This window comes from Cornus florida, unplaced genomic scaffold (genome assembly GCF_030987335.1).
Source record: "Cornus florida cultivar Cherokee Brave unplaced genomic scaffold, ASM3098733v1 CherokeeBrave_3.0.0_Hap2_Chr11, whole genome shotgun sequence".
NCBI classification, from domain to species: domain Eukaryota; kingdom Viridiplantae; phylum Streptophyta; class Magnoliopsida; order Cornales; family Cornaceae; genus Cornus; species Cornus florida.
Genome location: NW_026775581.1, coordinates 139,643,244 through 139,667,027, shown reverse-complemented (window position 1 = coordinate 139,667,027; position 23,784 = coordinate 139,643,244). Strand labels below are relative to the sequence as shown.

The 23,784-nt window shown below is 33.6% G+C and overlaps 2 protein-coding genes across 2 annotated transcripts; one reads left to right on the top strand and one right to left on the bottom strand.

Moving 5' to 3' along the window:
• Positions 1 to 6,031: 6,031 nt before the first annotated feature.
• Positions 6,032 to 20,005, top strand: LOC132285869 (phytyl ester synthase 2, chloroplastic-like). The gene is made up of 14 exons (XM_059788104.1): positions 6,032 to 6,482; positions 7,755 to 7,806; positions 7,965 to 8,020; positions 8,697 to 8,855; positions 8,952 to 9,056; positions 11,084 to 11,190; positions 11,513 to 11,634; positions 12,910 to 13,018; positions 13,228 to 13,358; positions 13,871 to 14,240; positions 15,060 to 15,173; positions 16,429 to 16,514; positions 18,244 to 18,353; positions 19,646 to 20,005. Exons 1-14 carry the CDS (start codon positions 6,077 to 6,079, stop codon positions 19,834 to 19,836), a joined length of 2,118 nt encoding a protein of 705 aa, XP_059644087.1. The 5' UTR covers positions 6,032 to 6,076; the 3' UTR covers positions 19,837 to 20,005.
• Positions 20,006 to 22,054: 2,049 nt separating this feature from the next.
• LOC132286200 (zinc finger protein 4-like) lies at positions 22,055 to 22,953 on the bottom strand. Its single transcript, XM_059788478.1, has one exon. The coding sequence runs from the start codon at positions 22,853 to 22,855 to the stop codon at positions 22,427 to 22,429; it is 429 nt and encodes a 142-aa protein (XP_059644461.1). The 5' UTR covers positions 22,856 to 22,953; the 3' UTR covers positions 22,055 to 22,426.
• Positions 22,954 to 23,784: the final 831 nt, after the last annotated feature.

Here is a 23,784-nt window from a genome sequence, read left to right as displayed (position 1 = left end):
ATCCTCATGTTTTGATAATTCTTATGTACAACATTATAAATATTCATGGGTTAGAGCACAATTTTTTTTTTTTTATAAAACCTAGGCTACTTTCGTCATATCTTATTAGTGTGGAGTGTTTCTTCTTATTTGGAAAGTTCCTATTGGAAATTGTTTTCCTGAATTATTTAATAATTTTTAGAATAGTAGTTAATATTAAGTTGATTTCTTTTTCTTTTTACAATAAATTTACACTCACATCACATATAAGAAAACTTAAATTCTCTTTCTTTTTTTAAAAGAATCAAGTTGATTTATTTCTTAATTAATGTGTTATACTTTTGTTAAAAAAATTAAAATATTTCATTAAGGCCTCGTTTGGATTGAGGATTTAGAGGGATTTGGAGAGAAAATAAAGGAAAGGATAGTATGTAATGTGTTTGGATGGAGATAATTAAAAAGAAGAGAAATGATTGGCAAGGATTCGGAGGGAGCCTATCCCTCCAAATCCCTCCTACCAGTGAAATCAAATCCTCCCACTTTTGAGAAGATTTGGATGGATTTGGAAAGAACTTGAGCAAATTACAGTAGGGGCAAAAGAGTTAAGAGACAACCGGCTGAAGCTTTGTGAACGGCTACCGGACTGCAATAGCAGGTGATAGAAACTGATTGATATGGGTTTTGATTTTTTTAACAATCTGAAATCATATGCGGATATGGGTTTTGACATACATTTGCAGAGAGAGAGAGGGGGAGGCTGAGAAGAAGATGGAGGCTATTGGGGAGGCTAATATATATATATATATATATATATATGTAGTTGCAGAGAGAGAGAGAGAGAGTTGCGCAGTTCTGTTGACTTTGAATTCACTATATGGTAAATATAGAAAAGTCAAAGACTTTGAATTCAACAACTTGCTTTCGATTCTGTTTGGTCGTAGCGATCTCTGTGAGCTGTCATCCGATTTCAGATGATGGAGATCTAGGGTTTCAGAGCGTAGTAACACATAAAGGAGAGAGTCCAATGAGTTTTACGATAATATATACATATGTGAAATGATATGCCGATATGTAGTTGGAGAGAGAGAGAGAGAGAGGGAGGGAGGGAGGATCAGAGATGGAGGTGATGAGAGGCTGAAATGATTTTGCCCTACTAGCGTATCAAAAAGGGGAAGTTGTTAATTTTATTATTATTTTTTCCTTTCTTTTTTCTCCTTTACGTTACAATTCCTTTCCTTTCTCTCCAATTCATCAAAACATAAATATAAATTATAACTATCATTTTCTTTCCTTTCCTTTCTTTTCTTTTCTTTTCTCTTATAATCATTCCTTTTTTTTTATCTCCTATGTATCCAAACGAAGCCTAAATGAATAAAAAAAAAAAAAAATTCAGCACATATAAGTGGGGCAATTGTCCCACTGATTTATTTTTTTATTTTATTTGGTATTATATACCTACTGTTTTTTTGTTAATATACTCTTAAAATTTAAAATTATTCCCACTAAAAATACAGAAAACACCACTATTACATGTGAGTAGATCCATCATACTATTGCTGGAGAGAGCTTTGGACTTGAGACAACAAGAGCCTGCTACCTAGGGCCCATCTAGTAAGGACAGAGAGAGTTCCCATAGATGACTTTAGGCATTATTTCACATCTAATGTCTGCTTAAAATAGTTATTGAATTTGTTAATATTACACCCCCACAAAAATGGGTCTGTTTTATCCATTGAGAAAAAAAAAAAGACATAAATTACCCTCGTGCACTTACCTTATATTTTTAGTTAGGAAAAAAAAATAAAAAATAAAACTACTTATACAGCTTTCCCTTCAATTTTCATCCTCTCCAAAAAAAAAAACGACCGTTAAAAACTCATAAGTACAACTCCATTAGTACTCTTTTTGACTAAACTGGGCCAATTTTTGAAGATTAGATGTTCCAATGGACTATGGAAAAAGTGGGCCCCAAATAATGACTCTTGATGAAAGTAGCTAGAAAGCAAGAGTGGGTTGGGGATTGGGCTCACTTTTTGTGGACTCATTTTTGTTTTCTTTTATTTTTTAAGTTCAGGTCAGAACACTATTCCTAAGGGCATGTTTGGCTGAAATAAAAGCTAAAATTCAGATTTTTTGCTTACTTTGGTCTCTCTTTTTTTTCCCTTAAAATAATTGAACTAAAGAGCCGTTAAGACACTGTTTGGCTGACACAAACAGTGTCTTAAAGGCTTTTTTAGGCAAAAAAAAGTTTTAAAAAATTGGTGTTTTTAAATTTTTTAATATTTCTATTGACATTATAGCTGTTAGGAAAAAGTTAAAAAATAAATTTTATTTTAAATTTTAAAAATATTAAAATATTAATATTTTTGGAGACCGAAAGTGCACCATTGGAATACATGCAATACCCAAAATTTAGAAACTCTAAAATGCTAAGGTAGTTATGAAAAATGTTTATGTGACTATTGAAAAATACTAATGTGGCAAAATCGGAGAACCTAATTTTAGAGAGTGTATTCGAGATGCTCTAATCATTCCAATTTACCATAAAAGACCTCACTTGAGTCCCGCTTCCCAACAATTTCCGCTTCCCAACAATTTTTTTTTTTTATCCACGTACTTTCCTTTAGGTTTTTTTCCTTGAGTCCCGCTTCCCAGCAGTTATTTTTTTGATGATGATGTGCATTTTATTTTATTTTTTTTGGCACATGAAACAGAACAACAAAACATAAACTACAAAATACCTAATAACAAAAGACCCAGGACTCACAAAAACAAAGATGATGTGGTAAACACAAATGACATGATGATGTGCATTCACGGTATTAGAGTTGGCGATGAGGGGCGTTGCACGGTTCAATTGTTAATTTGGGTGGGATGGCATGAAGGTACAATGGTGAAATGGCAAGTGTTACTGGTGGTAGGAGGACTAGTGAAATAAAGAAAAATTAAATTAATCTTTTATTGTGTATTTGTCATTTGGTTAGAATGATTTTTTATTTTTAAAAAAATTTGTAATTAAAAAAATATTACTTTATTAATTTGGATAGCATGAGAATGAAAAAAAAAAAAAAAAAAAATTACATACCAAAATTATCTTTATGAGTTCAATAATAAGTAATATACATCATGCAATATGCATAAAAAATAAAATATATATATAATAATATGCAATAGGCATTAAAAAATAATAAAATAAAATAATATATACAAATAGGTTTATGATTGAATATTTGAATTTCGTACAAAATTTTAATGGTACAAAATAATAATCCTGATGGGATGGTTTTACCCTTGATGTTTAAAATAATGATTTTAATTATTTAAAAAGGGCAAAATGATGAAATGGAGAATCTCATGGTATGTTTGCTAGTGGTTTTTTGATGGGCTTAAAAAACAAATCAAACAATTGGAGTGATTTTTATTTTTATTTTTATTTATTCTTGCAATGAGTAAAACTTTAAATCCATGATCATGGGAATATTGATTTATACGTAGTACAAAGTAGTGTGTAAAAATGCACACCAACAATGACTAGTGACTACCCATTTAAAAAACGTTAGTCTTGAAGTGATTGTGATTGCTCCATTGTTGATCCCAATATATGTATGGAGAAAGTCCTAATCTAAAGAGTAAAAATAGTTAGTAACTTAATAACATAGTCTAATTATGAATCAAGAAAACTCACTTCTTTTATGAATCTTAAAAGGAGAGGAAAAATAAAAAAAAAAAATTTGACAAGAGCATAAAAGAAAACTAAAAAGATTCAACTTTCACAAAATAATTTCATTTCATCCCAACCAAATTCTTAAAAAATTAAAAAAAAAAATTCCTTTTTATTTAATTTGTGCTAACCAAATCAACCCTTTGTGACTTCATATTACATAGTCTAACAACTTTAATTGTGTATAATAATGACGAAAATTTGTTTTAGGGGAGGTAAATGACATTTCAATTAATTGAGGGAAGCCGTTTGAGTTTTAAGTAACTAGAGGGGGCGAGTATAATTTACCCATTTATCTTTTATTTGGTTATACACTAACAAATCACATGCGAAAATGTAGGGACACTTTGCGGGGCCCTCGCTTTACTACAATTATGTGAAGCCTCGCTTCCTGTTTTTTATTTTCTTGTCCACCTCACCCTTCGCTAGTTGGACCGGAACTAAATTTTTAAATGGATAATGCCACTATATCAAGAAATCGTTACAACACATTTACTTTTAGTATGCAGCACCTATGAATCATCCGCAGTGATGTAAAAAAATATATATATGTAGATTGCAACACTATTAAATTATTTTTATTATTGTTGCATCTTCGATTAAATAATATAACATTTTTTATTTTATTATGCTGCATGGTATTATATTTTTTAACGATGAAAGTACTCATTTGTGATATGTAAATCACAAATTTTAAATAAAAAATTTATCTCTTCAGGTAAAACTGTTACATTGACCTCTTTAAAATAAAAGAATAAAAAACATGTAAATAAAAAAAAAAATTATCCTCATCGAGAAGAAAATAGATTGAGCATGACAGTTAATTTTTGACATTGTTCTCGCAAAGTAATTATTACCATAGAACTTTACATTATCGTATTTGATAATCAAACTTTTACGAGTACATTAAGCAATGGACACAATAACCCCTTAAAGGGCTTAACTCTATGAAAATAATTAGTACATCAAATAAATGATTTTAATAATTTTGATTTCACATCAAATGCTTCAAAGGAGTGAGTAAGATAAAACTACTTACCGGTGAATACCTAAACATTATCCTTAAACAATAACCCTTTAAAAGACTTAACTCTATGGAAATAATTTGAGTAGCTAAACATTGTCCTTAAACAATAACCCTTTAAAGGCTTAACTTTATGAAAATAATTAGTACATCAAATAAATGCTTTTAATATTTTTGATTTCACATCAAATGGTTATGATCAAATCGGTTTAGAAAGTTAGTCCTATGCTATAAAATGCAATAAACTAAATAACTAATTTTAATATATACAAGAAGATTGTTGTCATCATCATATTTGTCTTAATCTCATGCAAATAAGATTGGCTTTATAATTTTTTTTTTCTCTATATTTGTTTTAAATGGGTCTCACCTATTATAATTAAAATTTAAAATCATTTTTAACAGCCTCATCTAATTTGGATTGTCTTTAGTGTCTCTTTCTTGTTTGACAAATGGTATTCATTTTTTAAGATACAAATTTTTGGTATGTATGTTTCTTCTATCTAAATCTACTCTCTTATTTTATCTATTAAAATATCTCAAACTAAAATATCATGAAAGTCATTTGTAAAGAAAATTGTCTAGAAAGAAAAGGTTATTCTAAGTAACCTTCGAAAATTCAATAGAAGATAATTTGGGAAGAAAGAAAAAAGAAAAGAAGAAAATTGGTGTAAGGCACCTAGTTTGATTAGGACCAAGGTAATGCGGATGACAAAAGAACGGTGTACTCTTTAGCAATTTAATTGATAATATTTTAGTTATGTTATTATAAAATATTAGATGAATTTCACTTTTATTATATTTAAAAGAGGGATGAAATTTTAAACTCATATATAAAAAATCATTAATTACTATATATTTATGAAAGTTTTAAATACATACACATATATATATATATATATATATATGAAAGTGATTGACTTTACTAATATAATATGTTGCATTGATATAAGATGTTGATGTATATTAAATGCTATTGTATTTGGATGTAAATAAATGATGAATTTGTAGCGAAGAGGATCTTGATTCGGCGGCAGACAAGACTCAAGAGACCAACGACCTATAATAGTCAAGAAAGTTGAGCTTCTTTTAAACTTGCATGATCGATTGGGTCTTGTCTTGATTTGAAGATTATTTTGTTTCAATAAGATTATTTTGTTTCAATGGGTCCAAATCTCCATAATTGTTATTAAATACGACAAGTAATTATTGATTTGAAGAGTAATTACAGATTTAGTAGAGTATTAAAATGATAATTATATTGGTGAATCTCTTTCAGTCATTCTCAACACAAAGTGTAATAAGGCTTTAAATTTTGGACAGGGAGTTTGTGGTCCGGCAGATATACCTTGATGGCGGCCAGCTCGGCATTTGTCGTGGGCGGCGGTTCATCGGCGATATTTGGCCGTGAAATATCTCGGGATAGCGGAACATTGAAACTGAAAACACATTTGGTGGTGAAGTCGTCGGCGACGACTAGGCGATCCGTTGAGTTATCCGAACAACAACGGCGGGAAAGAAGGTTGGGGTCCGAAGCAGAGACCGCACGGAAACTTGATGAGGAGTCGGAGTCGGAGTCGGAGTCGGAGTCGAGGTGGAAGGAGGTTGAGGCGGAGGTAGGACATGGTTTGAGCTTGAAGGATTATTTTGAGCAGTCGACGGATCTGATGAAATCGGACGGTGGGCCGCCTCGCTGGTTTTCGCCCTTAGAGTGCGGCTCTCGTTTAGACAAGTCCCCTCTGCTGCTCTTTTTACCAGGTCACTCACCCACTCATTTCATTCATTGAATCATTACCGCATTTCTTATTTTTTTCTTTTTCCTTTCTACTAACTGTGAGAGAAGTGAACAATATATATATATATATATATATATAGAGTATATGATATAATTATAGTACTACAGTAGTATATTTTGTTTCTTACTAATCAAATTAGTATTAGCGGCAATACCATACCTTTTAGCAAGGTACGTACAGTAATGCCATGATTACGAGAAGAAGAGACTCGGTGAGCCTATTAAAGTTTAAAATGAAGACATAAATTTTTTCTACTTTACCAAAAGGACATACAGTCATGCTATATATCACATGCCTTCTCCATACTAATTAAGACGGTTTTTTTGTAAAAGAATTGAAATCCAAATGATCAGTCTAATCGGATTAGTCAAAACTTTTTGAACGATTATGATTTGACTAGTGCCAATTACATTTTTTTTTTCTTTCTTCAAATCATTAGTGCTTGACTTTTCTTTTTATTGATTTGGAGTAAAAGATCTTTACTCCAAATCATGAAAGCCTCTATTTTTTTTTATTTATTTTTATTTTTATTTTTATTTTTATTTTTTTGCAAAGCGCATAGTTAAAGTTTCCAATAATACGAGAACTTTCATTTATTTATTTTTATTGAGTCTAGTTTTGTATAGTCCTAACTAATTTGACTAATTAAAAATTCTCAATAGTTTTTACTGGATGAGGGATACATTAGAACACACGCACAAATTTGAATTTGTTTTGTATACCTGTGTTACTTAAAAATAAATAGGTTTTCTCTTCAATTTGTATAATTTTTTTGCTTAATATAAAAAATTCATCTTCTGACATATAAAGTTATTATATTTATTATATTGCTCAATTTTTTTTTATCTTAATATTCTTCAACATTGTTCCCTTCCAGTGAATTCCTGACTCAGTCACTTCTTTGGGAGTTGAATTTGAGAGATTTGGCACCATACACTGAGAAGTTTAATTGTCAAGGAATGTCTATAAAATGAAGAGAAACTATCTGAGTATGTACACAATCCAACAGATAAAATTTATTTGTATATAGATATGTTCCATATAAGTAACTGATCTTATATCCATCTTCAACACAATAGACGCATTGTAGTTTTCTCAGATTTGTGGGATTAAAAACAAAAAAAAAAAAAAATTCCTGGGGGTGTGGGAAATCTTATTTTATTTACTCTCTTCTTGTTTTTGTATTTCTTTGCTCGTTTCAAATACTTATTTTTGTTAAACTTGAATTTTGCAGGGGTTGATGGTCTTGGACTAGGACTTGTTTTGCACCATCAAAGACTTGGAAAGTAAATTTTGGCACTCATGCATTTAGATTGTCTTTAGTTTCTTTGCAATATCGAAATGTGTCATGAATATGGGTCGTTATCTTTGTTTAGTCTATGTCATAATCTATTTAGTATGATTGTTTATGTTACTAATTTTTGTGGTTTTCTCTTAATTGAAGGCTTTTTGATATATGGTGCTTGCATATTCCAATTATGGATCGAACACCATTTGCAGGTGTCTCTCTCTCTCAGCTACTTAATTCAATTAACATACGCTAGAATGGACTGCACAGAGTGTTAGAGCATTGGTGGTTTTGTGAAGGATTGCACTTCAATGCTGCCCTACTCTTTGGCCTTAGGTTCATAATTTACATTTTGAGCTTGAAGTGATACTTTGTGTTGTCTTGACCACACTAGAGTAAGCATGTCAATAAAGCTGTCATTATGAATTTGTGCTCACAGTGCCCATAACTTCTTTTAACTTGTATCTCATGATCAAGAGCTCGTGAACTTCTGGTGCATTTGGACCTTCCATGGAAATTTGGCCTAATTCATAGCATTCTAATTTATGAATCCATTCTCTCATCAGGGAATAATTTACCACATTAAATGAATATGAACAAATTTGAACAATTACCATTTCAGAAATTCTGAAAATGATCTCATGTCATTGAACATCGTGAAAGTCTCCCATTTTCTGTAACGGCCCCATTCATTCTGGATGATGAGTTTTTCATTTCAAATGCTTTGGTTAATGCAATGGTGGCCATTCAAATTCATGTGGATATCCAAAGACATTATATTGATATCTTTAAACATAAGAACTATTCTCACTGCTTTTACTTTCAATATGAAAATATTTTAAGTGAATAAAATGCTAATCTAGTGTTTTCCAACTTGTTACGGTTCAGACCTGGTGAATCTGGTTGAAAAAACAGTTAGATCAGAATATTACCTATCACCAAACAGGCCTATATATCTTGTTGGAGAATCTGTTGGAGGATGCCTTGCACTGACTGTGGCTGCCCGTAACCCTGGAATTGATCTTGTACTGATTTTGTCTAACCCAGGTGAGAAATTTGTTTATTGCAACATGTGGATGGGAGCTTGAATAATCAGTGTGTTCTTAACTATCATTTTCCTTTTGCATAATGTTTTCTTCGCAGCTACATGTTTCAGCAAGTCACAGCTTCAACCTTTTTTACCTTTCTTGGAATTCATGCCTGTGCAGCTCCATCATGGGGTGCCTTATATGCTGAGTTTACTGACAGGTTACCATTTCTTTTTCTCATGATTTATATTCTAGTTTTTCTAATTGCTTCATTGCATTGGTATCACCAATTAGAGCTGACAACATCGGTTCAGGTAGTCCAAAACTGGCCAAGTTGCTATTTGCATCAAATACATATGTTGAATCACATCTAGAGTATTTATTTTGTCAAAGATACTGTAGATATTTGGATATAGTCAAGGTGATGATAGAGTGTGGCTAATTATTTAATGTTAGTAAAGGTGGTTGCACTTCTCACCGTTTTAGTTCTCTTTATTTATTTATTTATTTTTTGTTAGCTTGCATTTTCTAGAAGTGTTAACCCTTCAAGCTGCTGAGATTTCTACCCTTACTATTGTAAATTAGTGACCTATGTAGCACGGACACGGATACGATACGACACGGATATGGCGACACATCATATCCAGAAATGTAGGACACGGATATAGTGTGGCATGGCTAATATAAATATAAATTATCATTTATAAGTCTATTAAACAATTCTGAACGTGTTACATAATTTGGAGGAGAGAGCTATGTGAATATCCTAATATTATATATGTTTTTACTCTTCCCGTCTTCCGCCTTCTTGTTATAATTAAAATTTTGTCATATTAAGAAGTGTCATTACATGTTGTGAGTCTTGTGACATGTATATAGTGCCAATTTTCTTTTAAAAGAAAAATAGATTGGACATTTTGAACTATTTTGTATTCAAGATTATTATATATTTGTATTTTATAAGACTTGTATTTGAGAGTGTAGCATGTGTTAGTCAATTGTCCGGGATGTGTCAGTCAAGTGTCCAAAATGTGTCGGCCAAGTGTCCAAATTAATGACAATTACTTTTAAATTTTGAACACGACCATGAAGTATTGGACATGTGTCCATGAAGTGCCCACGGAGTGCTGTATCCAACATGGTGTCTGACACCGGCATCTTCGTAGAAGTGTTCGTGCTTCTTGGTTAGTGACTATAACATACTCCTAAAAGTGTACTATTTTTCACCACATTCACTGGTCATATATATATATAATTTTTTCCTTTAAAGGTTATGTTTGGACAATGACACAAAGCCTACCTCGAAATCCACGAGCCTAATTTAGCATAACCTTTTGTTTCATTGACTTGGACTTTAAAACAGTTCAGTAGAAACCAAAGGTTGAGCTTGGTTGGCTTGAATGGTGAACAAGCCTAGACGAACTTTTCAACAAGCCAAGCCCAAGTCACTCATGAGCTGCTTAACTTGTTTAATGGCTAGAAAGCACGGACACTACTCTAGGGGGTGTCATGGCAATGCCCGCCACATGTCTGGTGGAGTTCGCATCACTTAGTTATTTTTATTTAGTTTTGGTTGGACAAGGAGGGGACACGTTAGGGATACAGCAGGGACAATCTTAAGAGACGATGGGGGCAGTTTTACAATTTTTATTTTTATTTCAAAATTGAGGTTCCATTGCAATTTTAAAAAATATTACTCCCTCTGTCCCATAATACTTGTCCATTGTGAGTCACAGTTCCCAAAATGGACAAGTATTATGGGGCAGAGGGAGCATGTTTAATAGAAAAACCCAATACCTTAATTTATGAAAAAATAGGTGATTACATTCTTGGTATTATGGATAATTTGAGTAAAATTATTTTATAAATATAATAATATATATTGTTATTTTATTGCTTGTGCCCCTGTTATGTCCAAGTCACTGCATCCATATCCGGTCTTCATAGTTTAATGGCCCTGTATTTTGCAGCATAACAGAACATAATTTTAAACAGTTTGGCCTTATTTTAACTAGCGCTCTTAAAAGGCATATAAAAGCACTTTGCAAAATTGGCCTCTGATCAAGATTAGTTATGAACAAGCATGACATTGTCTTCCAAGGGGAATAGACTTTTCGGAACTAATTCTAACAGGCACTTCTTCATTGTTCGAGTCATATGTAATGAAATCAGAAAGGGTATGTTTTGTTGCATATTAGATTCAAATGTCATATTTTACCCAATGACAAAAGCAATTGTAATATTTAGGTCTTCCTTTGAGAATGGCGATGGCTACTTGGGAGAAAGGACTTCCTCCGGAACAAACAGTTGGAGAACTATCGCAGGGTGTTATAGCATTGTCATCTTTCCTTTCTGTAAGATTCAACATTATGAACATGAATAGATAAGTGAACTGTGATATATCCTGCAGGATGTGTTATATATGCAACATAAGTGTCCCATCTCACATTTGTCAAAATTTATTGTACTTGTTTTAAACATCAATATGGCACACCCTTCTATAGTTCTATGTCTCTCTGTATATGGTGTGTTGACTAATATAGGATTTTGCATAGAGATGACTGCCTATGTCTTTACTACTTTGTGTTAATGTTCCTTCACCTTGATGCTTAAATTCTAAATTTCTTATCATGCACTGTCAATTATGTGAAAAAGAATTGATGATTAAGGTCACAGGTCCTTGCTGATGTTTTAGCTGGAGAAACACTTCTCTGGAAGCTGCAGATGCTCAAATCCGCTTCTGCATACACCAATTCACGTCTCCATGCTGTTAAAGCACAGACACTGATACTTTCAAGGTCCTTACTGTTCAGCATTTGTTGCCATCCTAATCAAATTATAGTGGGAAAATAAATATTATGAGAACTTATTCTTGAAATGTTGTGAATAAACAACTAGCTGGTTTGGTGGAACTGTCCAAGACACATAAAGGCAACAAGTACTCTTATTAGAACTTATTAATAGAAATTTCTACGTTATATATTTCTTATCATAAAACTTAAACTGTTGATATAATTATTGTCAATGTTATTATTACTATCATATGGGGCACCTTTTTTTTTCTTTCGAATTTTGATATAGAAATTCATACTTCAAATAAAAAAAGGCAACGCTTGGGTGTGTTTGGGATGGTATTTTCAGAATGCATTCTCGTCAACTGTTATTACTTCGTTTTTTTCTCTCCAGTAAATTTTTAACATGCATTTTGGATCAAGTTTTATATTTTAAATAATGTAAGTTCTCCCTGTTTTTACTTTTAAGTTCGAGATGAGATTTCCTTGCAACAGCAAGAATCGTCAGCCAAAGGACCTCACCCTCCTAAATCTTCCTGGCAAAATACTTGTATATTCTAATATGAAAACAAGTCATTCCATTTCTACACACAATCTTAACTGCTTGTCTAATTAAGGCTTATACGTATTTTTCCTATAATAAACAAACTACATAAATCTGCCAAAAGTATAAAACATCTTACAAGAAAATTAAAATCCTTCCTTTGCCATAAGTACTACAGAATTGATCTGTACATTTGACTTCAGAATTGACACTACAATTGAATAGTCAAGACATAAAAAACACTTCAACTTTTATCAAATCATTGATTCTACTGTTTAAATTCGAAAAATATAGAATTGTATTAGCCAGATGTACTCAGCATTGATTTATAACATTTCACCCCAACATTAAATTTACAATGAAGTTTTGAAAGAACTTTATTGATTCACCTTTTATCATACCCATTGCTTCATCTACTAGTACTTTTGAAGCTGTCACACAATAAGTACCTAGGTTAGTAATTGTTGTAAATGGACTTTGTTGCTATTGATATATACTTTATGGTGCTACAAATGTTTCTATGATGGTGCCATTATTTTATTTTATTTTATTTTTTTCAATTGAGGAAGCATTACATGGGTAGCAGTGGTATTGAGGCCTCTGCTTGTTCTCTTAAGAATTTGAGCTGCCCCAAGTAATAATAAAACACAAGCTTGTTTACTGGTTGCATTTTACTTCAACTTTATAGCTAACATTTGTTCCATTTGTTGTTGGCGCCTTTGTTAATGTCATTATAGTGGGAAGGATCAGCTGCTACCAAGTGAAGAGGAAGGTGAAAGACTTTGTCGAATACTGCCAAAATGTCAGATTCGTAAGTTTAGTGACCAGGGCCATGCACTTCTCTTGGTAAATCTCTCTCTGTCTCAACCCTAGTAAAGATGACGCACTTTCGGGGGCTGTTTCTGAAAATTAACAAAAGAATGAATGGATTCTCAGTTATGATGTACTTATCTTGATCTTGCAAAGCAGCACATGTCAATGAACAACAAAATAGTGTTTACCTTGTCTAATGACCCCAGCATTGACTATCAACTGATGCTCCAATAATGTAACAGGAAGATGGTGTTGACTTGGTGACCATCATAAAAGGTGCTAGTTATTATCGCCGTGCAAGATGTCTTGACTATGCCTCGGATTACATACCACCAAGCCCTTCTGAATTCAAAAAGATATATGAATCAATCAGGTAATTGATATTTGCAAAAAAATTAGAAATAAAACAATCTTATGTAATAATAACAGTGACAGAATTCTGTCTATGTTGCTTGTAATCAATGGTACATCACTATATATGCATGGGTATTGATGTACAACATAGTATTTGGTGGTCAAGGAAATCTCATTATGTGATCCTCTCTTTCAAGTATATGCATATACATATATATACATGCTTCATGAAACGAAAAAGGTAGAAGTACCGGAGATGAAGTAAGATGATGCTAGGAATGCTTATGCTGATTTCTAAGGTTAAATTTTTTACTCTATCTTGAGAGATCAACTAGGAGAATCCCACTGGTAGCTTGATTCTGTTCCTGGTGCGTGCTCGACATTTATCATCATGTCATTAGTGAAAAGGCTCGTAGCCTACTTCACAGTTCAGCAGACCATTTTCTTTTCCAAAAGGAATTCTACGAATCATTGTATTGCAGTGGTACAATAATTCCGGTTAAACTGCTTCATGATTATGATAAATTGTAGATGGATGGAGGCAGCTACTCATCCTGTGATGCTCTCAACTTTAGAGAATGGGAAGATTGTGAAGGGCCTTGCGGGTATTCCTTCTGAGGGACCAATCTTGTTTGTTGGCTATCACATGTTACTAGGGATAGAATTGATTCCTTTGGTATCCCGACTCTGGGCTGAAAGAAATATTCTTCTGCGAGGACTAGCACATCCAATGATGTTTGTGAAGATGGGAGATGGAAGTCCACTTGATATATCAACATTTGATATACTCAGAATTATGGGTGCAGTTCCTGTTTCGGGAACTAACTTTTATAGGCTACTTTCTTCAAAGTCCCATGTGCTACTGTATCCAGGAGGCATGCGTGAGGCTCTTCATAGAAAGGTAACTTTCTAAGGCCTGTTTGAATGTCCCCTTAAATTGAGTGGCACGATTAACTTTTTCAATTTTATTTTCAAAAAATAGAGAAACTCAACATATTTCTTCTTTCCACGTAGTCATTTTTTTATTTACATAAAATGACAAATAATTGACTTTAAACATCAATTTTGAGATGGCTACCATCTTATTTAATGGCCCCATTCAATAGAACTTCTACATTAAAATGATATGTAAATCCTAACGGAGCCATTCAAACTCAAAGGAACATCCAAAACAGTCCCTTAGTGGTTGCATCTTGTGGCTACCTGTTAAATATTTATTTTCTTTACAATTTAAATTACTCTATATTAATAATTGTAGATTTACCTTTGTATGGGATACCATCCTGCTAGTGCCTACTGCCACCGCGTCTTTCCTTCTTGCTTCATAGGATAAATTATTTGAAAACGGAAAAAAAATAATAAAGTAGATAACACAACAGCATATTTTCGTTCTGAAAAATTAACAGAAATATCTTTGGACCAACTATTGGTAAAAAAAATATATATTTATGATAAAAGTTACCCCTTATATCACTTTATTATTATTATTGTTGTTGTTGTTGTTGTTACTATTATTATTCTTTTATATTTCTTCAACTTTAACGTTATGTAAAGAACTTTTACCTTTTCTGATGCCAGGAATGTAATATGTATGTCTTATTCTTTGCCTTAGTGTATTTTCTCGTATGAATTTGTATGCACGACCCTATAAGCTAGATGTATGTTGAGCATAAAGTTTGTACTGATTTTGCATTAATACTCAACTCCTAAAACTTTCCAGGGTGAAGAATACAAGTTATTCTGGCCAGAACAATCCGAGTTTGTAAGGATGGCTGCTAGATTTGGAGCCAAAATTATACCCTTTGGTGCTGTCGGTGAAGATGATGTTTGTCAAGTAGGCTTGAAATTTTCAATTTTCTTTACTGCTGCTTTTGTTTTCGATTATTAGATTTGTAGCATACAACAGTTAAATGTCTTTTTGCTATTTATCTGTCATGATGCTGTTACCAATTTACCAGTAACATCAAACTATTCTAAACTGAATAGTTTGTCTCATAGTAGAAGTGAAAGGAACAGAAAAGCCAACTATTTCCATTTGTTTTACGGAGAAGATTGACGAGAAGCAAAAAAAAAGAAAAAATTGATTTAATGATACCAGTTTTCTGTCACTCCAATTCTATTTCTCTCTGCTCTTAATACACAACAAATTGTTGGGAGAGGGGCAATTTTAGAGTATCTCTTCTCTTATTCTTTTAGTCATGATGTGTTAATGTTTCTTGGCATCACCCAGTGCACTCGAAATCTAGGCCACCAGTCCGTACTATGAAAACTAAGCAAAAAAAATGAGATGCCAATATTGCTCTTGACAGATAGCTTTTTTCATTTCGATATTTGTAACCTGTCGAAGATTTCTAGTTCTGACCTAGCGACCCCTGTCCTTCGACTGTCTTTCCTTTGACTCGACCCCCGTAGCTCTACACTTGCCCCGGCTCGCCCTAGGACTCTTGCTTTTTCACCTCCCTCGTCAATCTCAGAATTTCATCTTTCAACTAAATACTTAAGTAGGTATATAGCTTCCATTGTTGATCTTCCCGGCATGAATCCTGTGCGGAATAGGAATAGCAAGAACATGTAAATTGGAAATCTGAATCAAAGACAATGTTGCAGCATTCACAAGAGTGAATTGGTGTGAATTGAAGCCTCGAAGGTAATGAGAAACGGATAGGAAGGCGACATGTGAAGAATTATGCTTAAACTAATTAATGGCTCTGGTCAAGTTAAGCGAAAGGACAAGATTTGTGTTACTGAGCAAAATACTTGTTATGAAACACTATAGAATATGTTTCTTTTTCACTGGATTCACTCTAATTTCCTACTAAATGAAAAAGGGATTTTTGAAGTGCTGGGTACATCTTTGCCGTGGTTCTCTGGTCATGAGCTTTTGTTCAATTCTTGAAGAATTCCTTGGTGGAGTTTTTTTCATTTTTTAACTCCATTGTATTTTTCTCAATTTATTGTGGCTATTTAAGATCGTGAAGAATACAACATCTGCAGCTTGGCTCTCTATGTGGCTTACCTGTTTTTATATTTGCTCTCTGTAACTGGAAGTGATTTTGTAATAAGTGACCGATATGTTTTGTTGTATTTAGGTAGTCTTTGATTATGATGATCAAATGAAGATTCCTCATCTTAGAGCTGAAATAGAAGAACGGACTAATCAGTTTGTGAGGTTGAGGTATTTATTATTGTTTTCTTTGACCTGTGTAAGATTATTGTCTTTGTCTTTAACACTTTATCCTTTTGCTTCCCTTTATTTAACTTCAGTATATTCTAGTTCAGGATTTTTTAGTTTCAACTTGTCTTTCACATATTTGATTTAAAATTGACAGATTTTTGTGTTCATATACACTTGAAACCTCATCTGGGAAGGAGTGATGATCTCTTACTAAACCATGAGTGTCATAAAAATATACTGTAGTACTTAGTAAGATTACTGGATTGGATTGTAAAAAGAAGTGGTTAAAAGATTGTAACATAAAGAACAATTACAAACGTAATATTAGAAAATGGATTTCCAATATTTTAGCAAGCTTTACATTGTCAGCCGTACAGCATGAGGTGCTGAAAATCTGTACTGAATGCTTTTTTGAAATTGACTAATAACTGGGGAAAATTCTGTGATTGTAAAATGGCACTGAAATGGAAATGATAATTAAGGTGCTGAAATTGAATTTAATTTATATTTGGGCAGAACACCCTCAAGTGATATAACTCCATATCTTACTAAAAACACCCTATCTGCTTCAGCACACTCAAACTTTATTAATGCAGGCTGTCACAATTTACTTGGTTTTTTAAATAAATTTAGTTGCAAGTTCACAAGTGGCACATACAGCAGTTACTTCAAGTCAAATGGCCGCATTGATACCAGAAATGTGCACAAAAGTATAAACTAAAGTGGGAAGAGAAAGTGTATGTTATAAGTCTCGAATTCTGGCCTCATTTCTAATTGCAAAGTAGATGGAGAGTGCAAAATTCAGAATCATATGGCCATGTTGGATTTCATGTTTGTTCTATCCAAATATCTAGCCTCATTTCTAATTGCAAAGTAGATGGAGGAGAGTGCAAAATTCTGAATCATATATCCAAGTTGGATTCATGTTCATTCAATCCAAATATTCTTCTTCTTTACCCCTTCTAGTAGAAAGATGGAGTAATGAGAAAACCACATTCAAATGAAGTCGTTTTGTACCTACTCTAACTATTAGAAAAGAAGTTTTCAAAAACTCTTTAATGCATGTTTTGAAAGATGTAGGGAATCAAATAAGATCACAACATGTAGAAACGAGAATCCATATTATGAATGCATGACCCCTAGTTTGGTGAGTGCATCGATATGTTAAATTACCTTTTATCCTTGTAGAATAAGATTATGCAGTTACACTTGAATGTAGCTTCAATTTCCTTCTTCAACCAATTGTAAAGGTAACAACTAACACTAACTAACTTTTGATATTTCTAATGTAAGCTAGAACTAAAATCAAAGTTATAGAGTCTAGTTTTGTTCTAAGAAATTTGACAACTTAAGTCCTATTGACCAAACACCTTCGTTAATTATCCAAAAATGAGGAGAAATTAACACTAATCTCCATTTATTTTCTTTTTCTTCCATAACTGCTATCCTTTCTTTTCTTTCCCCTCCTAGTTACCCAAAAGGAGTGAGTTCCAGCCAACCCCTGACAAATACATCATATTCTGTTTTGCTTAAAATTTAGAGATATGAAACTTTCCGAAAAAATAAAAGATTAAAAATTATAGATATGCAAACTGCACAAGTATTGATTTAATATCGTTGTTTTTCTATGTTCCTTGAGGGTTTTTTCATTTCTGTCTTTTTTTTCCCCACCTTTTGTTGCTGCGTTTTTATTTATTTTATGCATGCTTTTGTAAATCTTGTGATATAGGACTGACATTGATGGAGAGGTAGCAAACCAAGCTCAACACCTTCCATATTTACTACCAAAACTACCAGGCCGTTTCTATTACTTATTCGGGAAGCCTATTGAAACAGCAGGTATGTTTACTGAATGACCCCGTGACTGAATGTTTATTTGGCATCACAAATTCTTTGCTGCCTCAAATATATTTCTCAGTTGAAATAATAGTTGCACCATATCCTTAAACTGGTCTTAAAACTTTCAAGATTTTTGTATTTCATTAAGGTTAAATTAAATAATCAGTGGTTTAGATTGTGAACCACCCTAATGTTGTGACCCCTTCAGAATTACCCAGCACCAAAATCTAACTTTGTTTGGTGGATGCGTGCAGTGAGCCATATCAATTACTCCATTCCTGCTGAAGAATACAGATGATTTATCATTATTCACTTACTGTCCTGAAGCAAGTTCATAGTCCTTCAACAGCCCCTTAACCTTGCAGCCACTGTAACATTATCTTAACAGAGTAGCAGTGAATTATCAGAAATTAACTGATTAATCTCTGGATCCATCCCGCAAACTTTAAGTCATTAACCTATGTAAATCTGTAATAAGTTTTCTTTGTGCCGGGACGGAGCCAATTGCCCCCACTGATTTTTTTTTTTTTTTTTAATAGTAATACATCTTGTTAATTTACATTTTTTGATATATATACCTACAAAATTATACTACCGCCCCCAGTAAAATTATTAAAAAATTACACTATCGCCCCCTCTCACACAATTTTCTGGCTCCGTCCCAATGTGAGGCACTAGTGATGGTTATTGACCGGCACACAATAAAAATAGTGAAGGTGATAGAGAATCCCCTTTAATTTAGTATTCTTGATGGTTTTATGAGGCCCGTTGGGGAACCATTAACACAACAGAATAGGAAACAACATTGGATACAAGGATTTCAACATTTGGTTTGCGGGTCATAATCAATTAAATCCAGTGAGGTGAAACGTAGTTTCTCCATCATAGCATTAAGAACTGCCACTCCACCTTATAGTAGGTGTTTCTCATGTCCAACATAATGGCCATGTACTCTTTTGTTTTTCAGAAAGTGAAGAAGTTCATGTGCTGCTAGGATTTTAACATTTGGTTTCAGTCTGTTTGATATGACTTTTGATAAGGGTTTGTAAACAGCATTGGATAAAGACAATAGGTTGCAGTTGGGACACTTTGGTTGGATTTTGCTTTCACATTGTTAGTATGATTGAGAGTTTTTGGGTTTAGACTTTGAACGATTTAATGATAATTGTTGGGCTGCTTGAATAATACATTCAATTTGACGTTTGCATCATTATTCATATACATATATTTCTTCAACTCTCTCTTTTCCATGTGTGCATTCTTATTATCCAAGCTTTGATTTTGCTGTGAAGGGAGGAAGCAGGAATTAAGGAATAGGGAGGGAGCACATAAATTGTATTTGGAAGTGCAGTCTGAGGTTGAGAAATGCCTTGCTTATTTGAAGGAGAAGAGAGAAAGTGATCCATATAGGAATATAATCCCTCGGTTAATCTACCAATCTGCAAATGGCTTTGACTCTGAAGTCCCAACATTTGAACTTTGATTATTTGGCCACCTATGGTGGATCGCCATCTTTATTCACAAGGAACTGGGTGTACTAAAATTTTGTTATAAATTGTTAGTTAAAAAGCTGATATGGCTAATCTGTAATATGTGACGTACGTGTTATGATTTGGCAGGGTTTTGAATGGATTGTTGTTTTGCCCGTCGAATTAATTTGATGCACCCTGTTATCACAGAATCCGTGAAATAAATAGCAAGCAACTCAAGTAGGTGAATTTCTCTTGGCAACATCGATCTGACTGAGCGTGTATAGCTTTGCCTTGATTCAGAAAGAATGAAAAGTGGTGATCGAAAATAGATGAGGCAATTTGATCTCTGAGACTATAAGAAGAATTGCAAGTAAAACAAATGTAGATATGTACATTAATTGTGATACATACAGAGAAGTGGCAAATAGGTGAGCAGAACTTGATATTGATAGAACTTCATTCCTTCCATTAATTGTGAGAGAGTATTCGATCTTCACAGGTCTGTCTTTGAAATGCTATCTCATAAAATGTCACTTAACGCTTGTCTGGTTGCAATTAAGGAGGCATGCAATGTCCAAATTAAGCCCCACTTCTAATTCCTGTATCTACACTTAGATGGGACTTGCTTGCCATTGCCAGGTCCCCTATGCTAGCTATGCTGTGTGTGTGTGTTATGTGGGCGTTGACAAGGGTGTAGATGTGGCTTGGCTTGGAACATAATATACACCAACATATCCCCTTTCCAAAGTACATGACTTCTTGTTGTCTAGTTGGATTTCAAAAAGAATGAATAATTTATATGATGTGATTAAATAGCAGAAGAATTAAAAAAATGTGATTGATTTTAAGGAACAGCTCGTGCATGATAATTTATATGATGGTAATTAAATAGCAGAAGAATTAAAAAAAAAAATGCTACAAGGACGTTACAAAAAATGACGTGATAGTGCTATTTTTCAAGTTACAAGACATATTGATTGATGATATATATGTTGTTTTAGTTGGAAGTGATTGGAGGGAAGGAAGGGAAAGGGTATTACTATGATGGGTCGATATATAATAGATGATGAGCAGCTGGTAATCAGATATAGCCGTCCAATGTGGGCTACTCAGAATTGATGTTTGATACCAATTGAAATTGACAGAAATGTACACACGTACATTTGTTGTGAACCTTCAAAATGTGATAGAATGATGTGTTGTTCCTTATCACCTTTTCTTGTCAATCATAAATAATGCATACCATGAACTATATTAAATCCAAACCTACGTTACTTTCTACTTTCTAGAGCACAGCAGTGGAGCCAATATTGCAAGTGCCGGCCTGTAATTTCAATACATAATTATGTACCCTTGTATCAATATGTTGTCTGAATTTGGACGAGGAAATTAATTTGTATTGTTACTCCACTTATTGATAAAATAAAATCAATTGGAGCATTAAGCCGCTTGAATAAAAACATGCAAGTAATTAATTAGCCAAGAGAAAAGGACAAGGTAGGCTATAAAAAATTAGTGTTAGTAAGTGATGGGCTGAGCAGTCACTGGCAATAGGAGAGTAAATGCTTCATTATTCTACTTGTTTGAACCATCTATAATTAGAAAGGAATTGGGCCCTTTGTGGAACCAAACCCCATTGCACTTTCAGTTTCAGTTTTAGGGTTTTTTTTTCACCAAAACTAAAGATAAAACACACACAGTAAGTGGCAGCTGGCAATTAAGGTGATCAGGAACTACGTACAATCCATTAACAGTCCATTCCTATCCAAAAACATGAGATTTCTTTTATACACACACACACATTAATTGGCTGGTAATTCAAGTAAATAAACAAATAAAGATATATCCCGCCCATTGTATTGTATTTAATTACCAAACTGATTGATCTAATTAACGAGATTTGATGTAGGGCCTTATAATTATATAGAGTTTAGTCAGAATCGATGATGAAGTCATAAACAAAAGTTGCTACGGAATTTGGGTTCAGTGAAAATAATGGTACTACACACACACACACACACACACAAACTAATGAATGAATATCATGTATGTACCCAAACCTCTTACTTTCCCATCTCTGCAACTTTACACATCAAAAAGCACACAAACCCATTTTGTATGTATATATAGAGAGAGAATAACCATCACACATCTGTAACAGCTAGCTGGCATAAAGAATCATCATTATAAACATGTCAATGAACTTCCAACTTAATTAAAAGCATATATATCAACTCCCTAGCTAGCTATATATGAAAAGCAACTTTCTCTCTCTAAAAATTAAGCTATAACTCATCCACATCCATATCCATATCCATATCCATATCCTAGAAACTGCTTAGTTAGAACCATATATATATATATATCGATCCTTTTCAATAGTTCTCATATATAGCATATATTAAGGGTAGCTGATAATTAAATTGGGCACTGTTCAAAACCGTACCCACAAAACTAAATCCCAAAGGCAGGAAATGAAAACACACACACACATAGTTGTGTAAGAAATGGACCCATTGATAAATACTACTACTACTCCATGGTGGTATAAGTTAAAGTTAAAGAAGAAGATAGATAGATAGATGGATAGATGTAGATTATCTATAGACGGAGGGTGAGGTCAAGGTTTACGTGGTCGGCAGAGTGAGATGGTGGAGAGAGAGGTTCAGGAGTAGTCGATGAAACAGCGCCGCCATGAACGCCGGCGAGAGGGGCTGAGCTGGAGGCGGCATGCAAGGGTTGGAGTACTGGTTCGAGCCAGTAAGCAGAAGCAGGTAGGTTTGCCGGGTCGTCGACGGCAGAGGGGTTGGTGGTCTGGAGTTGGAGGCGACCCAAGCGATCTTCGGCGAAGCTTCTCCGAGCAGCGGCTCTTTCTCTCTTGTGAGCATTTTGGTGGCCACCCAGAGCTTGAGAAGTGTAGAACTTGCGAGGACAGTAGAGGCACGAGAACATTCGGGACGTCGCTGTTGGTTTTCCGGTGGAGTGGTCGGTCGGCTGCTTCAGGAAATCGTAGAGGCTTGGGTCCGCCATTAATGATCTTCTTCTTCTTCTTCTTCTTCTTCTATCTCTCTGAGCTGATAAAGCCAAGTCTAACTTCTTCTTAACCTTTTAGAGAGTGGAGAGCAGTGGAGAGTGACTGCTGTGGGTTTATACGGGGTTTTAGGCTTTGTTTCTTTGTCTGTATCTGCACTACAATACAAGATGGGCTTACGATCAAAATGACAGGATTGCCCTCACATTCCACCACATGACACGTTTTCGTCTTACTAATTAATAAACAAGCAAATTCCAAAAGAGTACATACATATATATATATATATATATATATATATCACATTAACTCCTAATGCCACTTTAACGTGGAAGATTGAAACCGCTTGTTTAAAAAAAAAAAAAGGAAATAAAAAATTATTAGATCCAATATTAAATTGTTCTTTTTTAACAATGGAAAGCATGGTTGTTGGAGCTGCAGGAGCAATCCTCTAGACTATAAATATAGCAATTATGAGAGAGAGAGAGAGAGAGAGAGAAAAAGTAAAATGAATTTGATTTAATGATGGGTTGGACATATATATATATATATATAATTTTGATTTTGTGATTGTTACAGTGGATACAAAGGAGAGTCATGGCAGCATATGTCATATAAAAGGTACTTGTTAGAAAGCAGGTACAATATATTTCTGATTATGAGGTACAACATATGAATAATCATCCAACTTCTCTCATAAATTCAATGCCATATTGTAATTTTATAATTAAAACTTGGACAGTAGAGTAGAGGCATGGCTTCAAAGTTCAAACACATAATTGTACATAGACTAATATTTTAAGTTAAAATTCAATATTACTGAACCTCTCCCTTACAATCAACAAATAAAGGCCTCTACTTTTATAGCACAATTTAAGAAATGTTTCTTGTACTACCTTTACCCATTATATAAATATCTTGTCCACTA